This window comes from Rhodamnia argentea, chromosome 11 (assembly GCF_020921035.1).
Source record: "Rhodamnia argentea isolate NSW1041297 chromosome 11, ASM2092103v1, whole genome shotgun sequence".
NCBI lineage: Eukaryota > Viridiplantae > Streptophyta > Magnoliopsida > Myrtales > Myrtaceae > Rhodamnia > Rhodamnia argentea.
Genome location: NC_063160.1, coordinates 6,468,028 through 6,480,263, shown reverse-complemented (window position 1 = coordinate 6,480,263; position 12,236 = coordinate 6,468,028). Strand labels below are relative to the sequence as shown.

The 12,236-nt window shown below is 39.4% G+C and overlaps 1 protein-coding gene across 1 annotated transcript; it reads left to right on the top strand.

Annotated features, from left to right (window-relative positions):
- Window positions 1-2,766: 2,766 nt before the first annotated feature.
- On the top strand, window positions 2,767-5,583 carry LOC115742099 (mitochondrial outer membrane protein porin 2). The gene is made up of 6 exons (XM_030676215.2): window positions 2,767-2,939; window positions 3,075-3,142; window positions 4,338-4,448; window positions 4,549-4,635; window positions 4,731-4,939; window positions 5,041-5,583. Exons 1-6 carry the CDS (start codon window positions 2,891-2,893, stop codon window positions 5,345-5,347), a joined length of 831 nt encoding a protein of 276 aa, XP_030532075.1. The 5' UTR covers window positions 2,767-2,890; the 3' UTR covers window positions 5,348-5,583.
- Window positions 5,584-12,236: the final 6,653 nt, after the last annotated feature.

Genomic DNA, 12,236 nt, shown 5'->3' with positions numbered 1-12,236 from the left:
TGAATTCCCTTAATTTTCAACAAAATGTCCAATGAGACATATGACCAATTTTCAAAGGTGCTTAATCGACCAAATTGAACTTAAATTTTTCAAATTGGAGGATAGTCTGGCATGGGCCGTGTTGAATTCGGTCAATTGCACTAAATCTTCATCAAATTACAAACTATTAGATTGCAAATTGATTTTTAATTGATTTATGTAAAATTGATTATGCCTAAATGAAATTAAGGTACATTTCCATTTTTGCTCCTTTTTTTTTCGGAAAAATGTTGACAAAAAAGTGACTTTTCAGTCAAAAAGGTCAATTAATGAGCCAAACTTCGATTTTGTTCAAAACTTAATCGTGCAGTAACGAATTGATACTATTTAGAAGCTTTCATGCGGGAAGTCAAATTTTGATCATGGATTGGCTTTTATGTTAAAGATTGATCAAAAAGTCAACTCTAAAGTCAAACCTTGGACTTTTCGAAATGGAAGTGCAAATGACTTGTAAATGTAAGGCTTATGCTAATTCAAAATGCTAAATAGCTCTTTCTGGTCGGAAAATAGATCATATCGCAATCAGAAGTCTAAATTTCGAGTTTTTGACTATTAATAATGACTTGTCGGCCACAATCATTCGCGGGCTACGAAATGCTTAATCCATGTGCAAGCATTATAACCTAAGTAAATCTTATATGGTCATCTATTATTAGTACAAAATACGTCGAGTCTTTCACTCTTTATATGCCAAAATAAATCCATCTGACTCGATTAGTTTAAAAGAAAAAAAAATGATTTGAACGAATTCTCGTTTTGCTTACAGAGGGTGCATGCTCTGCACAAAGGCAGTCTTTTCAGATCTTCTTTTCGGCAAACAGCGCACCAAGTCTTTCTGGAACATCTTTAGGATTTGCTTGAGACTTGCATGTGCATGATAAAGTAATTAAATATTAAACAACGCATTTATCTAATAGTTTAAGCTTTTAAAACAATTGGCTCTATTACTTTATAAGTGCATGCTCCTTGTGCCTTATGTTGCTCGCATCTTTTACAAAAACAAGGCAATGATCCTGCAAATGGTTAGCATCTTCTACATCCAATATTAATATCATTCCTTTTCCAGTGAAATTTTTTCTTTCGATCTCTGTCTAACCTAACGCATTTTCCTTCTTCGAAACTTATCTTGTAGCCTTCATCGTAAAGTTGGCTAATGCTCGACAAATTGCGACTCGAGCCCTTGATCGAGGATTTATCATCAATTATTGGAATTTCGAGCTTGACTTTTCTTATATCATTAAATATTCAATCCCGTGTTCTTCTTGGAAGATCACCGATCCACCATTAATTCTAAGAGTCGCAAATTTAGAGGGGTCTCTGGTCTTGTGTCGTGAACATCCGCTGTCGGGATACCGTTTGCACTTTTTCTTCCTTGACTGGCTGCACGCCTACAAGAAAACGCTTGACTTCTTCGCCATCTTTCGTTCCCAAATGTTTTTAGGGTCCTTTTTTGTTAGACACGAAGATGATGTTTTAACAAGCATGATCGAGCCTAGTTTGGCGAGAGAGAGAGAGCTGGAGCTTGTGAAAGCTCAGACACGTTGGAATGGCCTCCGTGTCAGACGCGTATATCCAACACGTTTTCAACACGAAGTCAACACTCAAGACACCCGAGTCGAAGGGCCTTTACACTAAAAAATTTATACTGCACTTCAACTTAGCCAAATAGCCGAGAAAAATAAGACTTCAAGTCTCATTTTTGGCATCTTAAAGAGCCATCCTACTTGTTATCCCCACTAGACAATCGATATGGAACTAATTCATTTAACTTGTACGCCTCCAAGTCTCATTCCTGACTTTTTAAAGGGATTTCCTATTTGTCTTGACACATGAATCTGCTGATTGTCCCTTCTTCTCCTTGTCATTCGCTTTGGCTTTGACTTAAACGCCATCTTTTATTGCGTCTTGCCCTTTTCTCTTCGACCCTTTTCCACTGTGTTCATTATAGGGTGAGAGGCAAGACTATGAACGTGTAATTATCAATATGAAAGTTTTTTAGCGAGTACCTTTATCCATCTCAGAAAGGATATGCAAAGGAAACGAAAAGCTGCACACCATTCAAATCAATTTCACAGTTTTGAGCTCAACATATCAAAGTTCCATTGTTCGTTAGACCACCATGAAAAGGCCCAAGACACATGCTGTGACAGAAGAAGAACAGGGTCTTTCCACCATGAGATCTCTCTCTTTCTCAGATAGCTTGTGCTCCAAACGCTCTAAAGATGCTTTGAGCTCTTTGATTCGTTCTTGCTGTCTTTGTTTCCAACAGTTAATGCAACTTCCTCTCGTATTCAGTAGGAGGAACTCCGCCCTAAACTTCCGTCGCTTCGTCTTCGGGGTTCATTTATTTCCTAAGGTATCGAAATTTTTTAGTTTTTAATAATGGCGTGCCGGCTCATCGTGCCGTGTCATATCGTGTATCGGTGCTACTGGGGAGATGTGCAAATGTCATCGACACTTGGATTTGTCAGTGTGAAGTTTCCAGGGAAGAAGCTCTAGGCAGCACGTATAGAAAGTAAAATATAATCGTATAAAATAAATGAAAAGTCAATAGGAATCGATCCCCCACAATGGGGTGACGTTCCCACCTTTGACGGGCAGTGGGGGAAGCCAGGAACCCGGCCCCACCAGGCAAGCATCAACGGCAAAGATTCGACTGTGTTAAACTGCACCATCACAGCCGTCAAGCAAGATTCTGCGTTTCTCCGGGCGACTCTCATTCTCGCAAAGCCATCGTCACCAGAGAGAGGAAATCACGAAAATTGAAAACGAAAACCAGAAAACACACTCCTGTTCTCTGCCAATTCCCTCTCTCTCTCTCTCTCTCTCTCCCTCCATTTCATTGTGAAAGATGAGCAAGGGACCGGGGCTTTTCTCGGAATTCGGCAAGAAAACGAAAGGTATCGACTCAATCCCATTTCCGATTCGTCTCGAGTGTCGAATTGCGCTTGTGGGGGGATTGGGGGAGGGGGGGGGAGGGGTGCGGATTCGTTCCTCGAGTGTTGACTCTCGCGATTTCCTTTCGTCGATTGCAGATATTCTGACCGCGAACTACACCACCGATCACAAGGTCTCCATCAACACCTGCAGCGAAAATGGAGTGGTATGTTGATTATCTCGTCTTCTGATATCGGGACGTGTGCAGTAGATGGGAATTGGGAACCGTCTCGTTGAATTGTTGCTTGCTTGTTTCTGGTGAGATCCATAATTAGAAGAAAAAGGAAGGATTTTTATTGATCTTCTCTTGTGGCGTGTGGATGAGTTCCCATCGGCTTCGGTGTTTCGAATGGGTTCGAATCAGTTCGGTTGATCGGATGTTTGACACGATTCGGTCATTTAGTTGTTCCCTTTCCCCAAATGAATAGGTCTGATTTTATTAAGGAAGCAGTGATTGCAGCTTGGGTGTGCTCCCCTCTGTTTCTACATATATCCGGTCATTGAACTATTGCTTTATAGGAATTAATTCTTTTGTTTTTCTAGAATTTACATTCTTTTTCTTTCTGCAATTGCTGCTTTCACCCATTAATTATTGATTTGCATTGAGTTTCGTCGTCTCATTTATTCTCCTTTTAGTCATTAAAGAACGGTCATGACTGGAAAAATTTCACAGGATTTCTTCCTTGTTATGGTCGATTTCTCATGTGAGGCAGGATAGCTGGAACTGAAAACTCGTGCAGAACTTCGAGTTTGTTCGCCAAAACAAATGAATGTGTTAGGAAAAGGAAATGTGAAAGTAACAAACCTTAGCATTTGATGAATGTACAACTTGAGGCAATGGCAGAAATTTGTTGCAGACATCACTAGTACCAAACCATCTACATCAACAAAGGAATAATAGAGACGGGCACCACTTGTATTTACATGGTGGTTGTGCATGGTCTGTTTGTCACAGTCATGTATAAATAGCATTGTGTAAGGTCCATCCTCGGTTCAGCAGTTTAGATTTCAATCAGCTTCAGAAAGCACAAAGTGGGTAGAATAATTTTGAAAATGTTGAATCTCACATAACCATAAGTATCTTAAGGAATTTAGAGGTCAAAATAGCATGGTTTATTGTGGCTTTTAATAATTAGCCATGGTTGAAATATGCTTATGGTGTTCACAATTACTCTCTCTCTCTCTCTCTCTCTCTCTCTCTCTCTCTCTGTGCACCCCCGAGCACAAAAGGTTTGCAACTTCATGCTTTGAAGAGTTTTAGATAGCTTGTTACAAGTGACTAATGTAATTTATAAGGAAGCATTAACTGCTACTCTTGTTGTATAATTTGTAGACTTCTCATTACTTTTTGCCTTCCACAGATCCTCACATCGACAGCAGTGAAGAAGGGAAGCCTTTCAACTTCTGACCTGGCAGCAAAATACAAATATAAGGATGTCCTTATAGATGTCAAAGTTGATACTGAGTCAAATGTGGGTTGCTCTTTTTTCATTATTGTTTCCTTTAAAGTTTGAAGGAAGGAGTTTGAATTAACTCAGAAATTTAATTTGACATTGATCCTTGTCTGGGCAGATTCTCTCTACCCTCACTTTCACTGAGATCCTCCCATCAACCAAAGCCATCGCCTCATTTAAACTGCCGTACTATGATTCTGGCAAGGTAAAATAAATTGATTTGCTAGCCTTGGGAATCATTTCAGATGGTTGCTTGCTGTTTGCTTTTCTGATGGCTTGGCATGCACTATTTTAATGCAGCTGGAGGTTCAGTACTTCCATGAACATGCAACCCTTACTACAGCTGCTACATTGAAACAATCTCCTGTTTTTGACCTTTCTGCCACCATTGGTAATCCGAGCATTGCATTTGGTGGAGAGGCAGGATATGATGTAACATCGGGCAACTTCACAAAGTACACTGCTGGGATCAGCGTGTCAAAGCCAGACTCCTATGGTTCTGTGATCTTGTAAGTGTTGGGCTTATCAATTTCCTTACAAATGTTAGACATTGAACGAATCAATTGATGGAAGATTGCTGACTTCGATGCTCGTGGAATCTGCTTCTCAGTGGTGACAAAGGGGACTCTATCCAAGCATCGTATGTACACCATCTGGATCAGTCTAAGAAGACTAGTGCTGTTGGAGAGATTTGTAGAAAGTTCTCCACGAACGAGAATACTTTTACGGTTGGAGGTTCATATGCCATTGACCACCTCACCATAGTGAAAGGAAAGCTGAATAATCATGGGAAGCTCGGGGGGGTCCTGCAGCATGAGGTTATACCAAAGTCAATGTTTACAATTTCTGGTGAGATTGACACCAAGGCTCTGGAGAAGGCTCCCAAGTTTGGATTGTCCATTGCTCTTGTTCCATGATGTTTCTCGGCCATCTGTTGATGGGGATTTTTTAAGCCCTTTCTCCAATTATTTTTGCCGGTGCTTGGAAATGAGCACTTAATAAATAGTACGCCAAATTCATTGCCTTTACTTGGCCGAATTGTTTTTGCTCTTTGTGCTTTGATGAAATTTTGTACTTGGAGACATTCTCTAAGTATCTGAGTTGTTTTAGTGAGAATCAGACTGATTGATAAGTGATGGTTCCATTCGTTGAACCAAGTGATTCAAAATCACCTGTAAGTTTTTTCTTGCATCCATTCTGATTTGTTGTCGTGACATCCCTGCATTTTAGAGTGTTTTAGAGTGGTTTATGTCTAGATCTTTAAACAGTATGACGTACTTTAATGATTGGCAGTGTATAACCTATTAGTACAGTAGTAGAAATCATTGATTACATCTAATCGGAGCTCATTATATGAATCATTGTTGATTAGCGTGATGCTGCCTTTCTACAATGTGATGAGTTCCCTATAAGTTTCAGCGCTCCAGCTAATGTGATGGAACTCGGTTTAGCATTATACAATGGATGCATGACTAACTTGAGTGAACTGAGGTGATTATTTGGCATCGTCATGCTTGCCTATCAGGTGCAATCTCGTCTATATATGAGGACATGATTGAAATGGACAAGGGTTTGGTCCTATTGCTTCTGCTTGTAGATTTTCTTGCAGGACAAGTTTCACAAACCCCTCTTCAAGATTGACATCGGCTATTGCTTGAAAAAATAGCAGATGGAGGAGAGAGAGGCTCAAGGTATGTCTCTAGTGAGGAATTTAAATGGCTTTTCACAAAGAAGACAGGTGTTATCTGTCGTCATTGTGCTAATTACTTGTTGTTTTGATTAAAAAAAAAATTAGTCAATTTTGAGTTCTCTTTTATTTCGTATTTGTTGTTTAATTTTTTTATTTGCTTTTTAGTAGAGTCATTAAGGGCGAAAGAGGGATTTTATCCATAATGTGAAGACAAAGGACAGTTTAGTCCTAGAAAGTCACATGTCCATTCTCCTGTCGGAATTATGTTTCTTTGAGTATTTTCAATAAATTATGGGTCAATATGTATATGTATGTATGTATGTATGTATGTATATATATATATATATATATATATATATATATATATGCTTAAGTTATATACACAATCATCCCAAAATTAATACACCCAATAATAAGAATTCTTAACATAAGAAGAAGAAGAACCTCAACGATACATGATAATTTATTATGCACATATAAAAATATACATTTAATATGCGTGTCCGTGCCGAAATTCTCTATTTTTTTTAATAAATAACGTGTCGGCGTTTCGTGTCGTGCCATGTCGTGTTGCGTGTGGCATGTCGGTGTCGATGTTACCGAGAATACAATAGGTTGTACCAAGGAATGAACGGAAATTCGTTGATAAGTTGGCGAAAAGAAAAAATCACATGTCACTTGGGCTCCGTTTGTTTCACGGAAAATATTTTCCCCAATTTCCGGTGTTTGGGGGGCGGAAAATGAGCGGTCAACGGAAAATATTTTCCGGTCAACAAAAAAAAAACCTTCTAAAAATGCTTCGTTTGTTTCGCGGAAAATATGACATTCCCAGAGAATGTTTCCCGGGAAGTCATTTTCCAAGAAAATGACTTCCTTTTCCGATGTTTGGCAAAAACTTGAAAAAGTTCTAGAAAATATTTTCCGCCGTTTGATAAGGAAAATTCGTCTTATTTTTTTCTTCAAAACAGACTTTGGCACTCACTTCTTTTGAAGTCCCCTCTCTCTTAGCTCGCGTTTCTAGAGATAGAGAGAGAAAACCCAAAGGAGAGAGGCGTTGCGCAAAGGAAGCATGAGGCGACGGTGCTCAGAGCTCTGGCACCGCCCCGGCCCGCGATGCTATCGGCATTCACCGGGAAGCAGGTGATCCCCGTCGATTGCACCACGGAGGTCTCGCAACGCCTCCCGGAGGCCACCCTCGGCGGCAACCCGGAATCGGCCGTCGAATGCCTTGCCGACCCACTCGTCGACGTCAATTACGTCGGGGCGGTGAGCCTCAAGACCCGGAAGGCCGCCATCATCCTGCGCATCAAGTCCACCGCCGAGCTCCGCGTGGAGCACAAGGAGTTCGGGACGGACGTCATGGCTCTGTTCCTCGCAATAGCTTTCCTTGCTTGAGGCCGGAGCCATCGGCTACGGTTGTGGCCGGCGACCAGCTGAGGGAGAAGAAGGAATACTAAAAAAAAAAGATGAAAAAAGAAAAAAATAAAGAAAGTAATTAAAAAATAAATTTTACCCGAAAAACAAAATTAATTTTTTGAATTTTGAAAAAATAAATAAAAAAAATAATTAAAAAGAAAAAATAGTTGAAAGAGAGGAGGAATGAAAAGTGTGGAAAATGTTTTACTCTTCTCAAAATGAGAAAATCATTTTCCTTAGGCTCCGTTTGTTTCATGGAAAATATTTTTCCGGAAAATATTTTCCCCAATTTCCGGTGTTTGGGGGGTGGAAAATGAGCGGTCAACGGAAAATATTTTCCGATCAACAAAAAAAACCTTCTAAAACTAAGGAAAATGATTTCCTCATTTTGAGAAGAGGAAAATATTTTCCACACTTTTCATTCCTCCTCTCTTTCAACTATTTTTTCTTTTTAATTATTTTTTTGCTTTCTTTTCGTTTTTTATTTATTTTTTCAAAATTCAAAAAATTTATTTTTTTAATTACTTTCTTTATTTTTTTTCTTTTTTCATCTTTTTTTTTTTAGTATTCCTTCTTCTCCCTCACCTGGTCGCCAGCCACGACCGCAGCCGATAGCTCCGGCCTCAAGCAAGGAAAGCTATTGCGAGGAACAGAGCCGTGACGTCCGTCCCGAACTCCTTGTGCTCCACGCGGAGCTCAGCGGTGGACTCGATGCGCAGGACGACGGCGGCCTTCCTAGTCTTGAGGCTCACAGCCTCGACGTAGTTGACGTCGATGAGTGGGTCGGCAAGGCATTCGACGGCCGATTCCTATTCGCCGCCGAGGGTGGCCTCCAGGAGGCGTTGCAAGACCTCCGCGGTGCAATCGACAAGGACCACCTGCTTCCCGGTGAACGCCGATAGCATCGCGGGCCAGGGCGGTGCCAGAGCTCCGAGTACCGTCGCCTCATGCTTCCTTTGCGCAACGCATCTCTCCTTCGGGGTTTCTCTCTCTATCTCTAGAAACGCGAGCTAAGAGAGAGGGGACTTCAAAAGAAGTGAGCGCCAAAGTCTTTTTTGAAGAAAAAAAATAAGACAAATTTTCATTATCAAACGGCGGAAAATATTTTCTAGAACTTTTTCAAGTTTTTGCCAAACATCGGAAAAGGAAGTCATTTTCTTGGAAAATGACTTCCCGGAAAACATTCTCCGAGAATGTCATATTTTCCGCGAAACAAATGGAGCATTGATCTCCTAATAATCCGTAAGTAATATACCGTGATTTCGTTAAAATTACCAACACTACTTAATAGTTTGTGAATTACCAATTTTTTTAATCGCTTACCGTTTGCATTTATCTTTTATTTGCGGACCCATAACTGTTGCAAGTGAACCAACCATTTTCCTCATCATACCTCTTCTAAAATCCCCCCAAAGCTCCGGCAAACCAGGATGCCTTCCCTCGCCATCGCTACCACCTATCCACGCTTAGTTTTGCATCCGTCTCTTGCTCAATCCTTCCCTCAACTTTCTTTAGCTTGCTACCACCGCCAGATTTGGAGGCTCGTCCCTAGTCATTGGGGTCTCGTGCATATTGTCAAGTCTCTATTTCTCTTACACTTATAAACCGACCATCAGTCCATTCCACAACAATCTCTCCCTCACACATCGGACCTTGAATCGGAGCAGCTGCAACTCGCACCTTCAGTGTGACTATTGAATCCAGATTTGTTGTTAACCTGAACTCTAATATAGTGTCGAGTAGTCTTGAACTTCTCGCATTCCAAAAACTAGCTCAAAGATTGAGAGTTTCCCTCCCACTTATAAACTAATCACCAGTATCTTTCAAAATCGATTTGGATAATGCCAATAGTCTCACGACCATGGACAAGCTGCATTGCTATATCTAGAGGCGTAGCTCCAAATCTAGAAGCCCGGCGCCCTCCATGGCCATGGACGCCGAGCCTCCAAATCTGGAGGTAGAATCGGCAGCAGAGATGTAAGTTTTGGATTTGGGATAACATGAGCTCAAATGAAGTCACCACCTGTCATCATCATGTGCTTAGAGAGAGCAAATAAAACCATAGTAGGGGAGATGGTTAATTTGCGTCCCTTCATCCCTTCCCAATGCCTTAAATTTTTCACCTCTCATATGAATCATATGTTAAATCGATAGGATTTTTCAATCACACGAACATAAAACGAAATTTATAAATATAACATACCCGAATTAAAAGAAACCATTGCTGATTCGATGAGAGAGAATATGTCTTTTATGGGTATAGATCTTTACCACTCTCATCTACAATAAATATAATGGATGTGTATTTTTCTCTCTATGATTTTGTGGAGAATTGGAAGCGTAAGACTGCGAAAACGTAATAACATTATAGCCGTTCTCTACAAAAAGAGATCTTATATAGAGGGAATGATGGGACTAACCCTAGGGCTGTCTAATCTCAACCATCCATCAAGGATTAAAAATAAGGGTTCTAGAGGCCCAATTAAATGTAACAAATATATAATAAATATATGCATGTAATATATTTAATTAAATAATAAACCCGATAGGCCATATATTTAGGTGGATCTCGTCAAATCCAACATTCTCTCACTTGGCCAAAGGTTCTATTATCTATCACCTTAACACAACATAATCGGGCATATAAAACATCTCTTAAGTAAGGTCGTGTCTGATATTTGTACATAAAAGAATTGAAACCAGTATCCATGGTCCAATGCCATAATACCATTCTCCAGTTACTATTCCAGCATGAACATCAAACACAACATCTAATATCTTAATAGTCATGAACAATAATATTTCATAGTATATTCATGAGGTCTGTACATAATTATTTATTTTTCAAAAGGCTTCAAATGTGCACATATAACAATAAGCAACAAACCATGAATTCAAAATCCATTACATGATGTGATCACAAAATATAAAAATACATGTGTCCAAAATCATGGCCTAAATTAAAGGCTATCAACCAAACCTATGCTAGCAACATGCTCTCGAAAAAGATTAAGTGGTAAGCCTTTCATCGTGGGATCCGCTAACATGGCATTCGTACTAATATGCTGAATGGACACGATTTCATTTTGAACTCTTTCTCTCACAATAAAATATTTAATGTCAATATGTTTGGATGCACCACTTGGCTTCTTTTTTTAGAAGAAAACGGCAGCCTGATTGTCACAATGAATCTTCAGTAGTCTCAAAATAGTATCAACTATGTCAAGCCCCATAATGAAATTCCTCAACCATAGGCCATGAGAACTTGCTTCATAACATGTTACGAACTCTGCCTCCATAGTGAAAGATGCAATTATGGATTGCTTTGCAACCCTTCCATGAGATGGGTCATCTAGCGAGCATAAAAATATCACCTAATGTGGATTTCTTGGAGTCGATGCATTGAGCATAATCACAATCAGAATAACCATAACCTCAAGGTTATCTATTCTCTTGTAGGTAAGCATAAAATCTTTTGTACTTTGTAAGTAGCTCATCACTTTCTTAGCTGCTTTCTAATGACCCATTCCTAGGTTTATTTGATAACGGTCAAGCATTTCAACAACATATACTATATATGGGCAAGCACATACTTGAGCATACATAAGACTCCCTACTACGGATGTATAGGGAACATGCCTCATTTGTAGAAGCTCCAATTGACTTCTAGGGCATTATAATAAGCTAATTTGTCACCTTTAACAACAAGGGCAACGTTGGGAGAGCAATTATACATGTTGAATCTTTTGAAAATGTTTTCAATATAGGCTCTCTAAGATAGTCCTAAGATCCTTCAAGATCTATCTCTGTGAATGTCAATGCCTATTACATAAGAGGCTTCACTAAGGTCTTTCATTTCAAAGTTATGTGAAAGACAACTCTTGGTCTCATACAACATGTCATTATCACTACTGGCAAGTAATATATCATCTAGTATATATCATCTACATACAATACTAGAATGATAAATTTACTCCCACTGATCTCAAGGTATATACATTTATCTACTCCATTTTCTTTAAAGTTGAAATTACTAATCACATCATGAAACTTAAGATACCACGGTCTTGAGGCTTGTTTCAAACCATAGATTGACTTTTTCAGTTTGCATTTCATGTGTTCCTTACCCTCAACCACAAAACCTTGTGGTTGTGCCATATAGACATCCTCTTGTAAGTCTCCATTAAGAAATGTTGTTTTCACGTCTATTTGATGTAGCTCTAAATCATAATTAGCTACTAAAGCCATGATCATTCTGAAAGAGTCCTTCTTTTACACAGGGAAAAATGTGTCGTTATAATCAAATCATTCTCTTTGAGTGAAGCCTTTCGCGACCAGTCTAGCTTTATACCTTTCAACATTACCTTTAAGGTCTAGCTTAGTTTGTAGACCCATTTACAACCTACAGCTTTGGCCTCTTTAGGCAAGTTTGCCAGGTCCCAAACACCATTAGTTTTCATTGAGTTCAACTCATCTTTCGTGGCTTCAAGCCACTGTGTTGAATGATCGCTTGTAATGGCTTCATTGTAAGAGATAGGATAAGTTCTTGTGCCAAAATCATAGTTTGACTCATCTAGATATACAATGCAATCATCAAAGATAGTTGATTTCCTTTCTTGTCCTGATCTCCTAAGAGATTGTTCATCAACGGGAGGAAGAATAGGCTCTATATTATGAGGTTCTTCATTAAGTACCTCCTC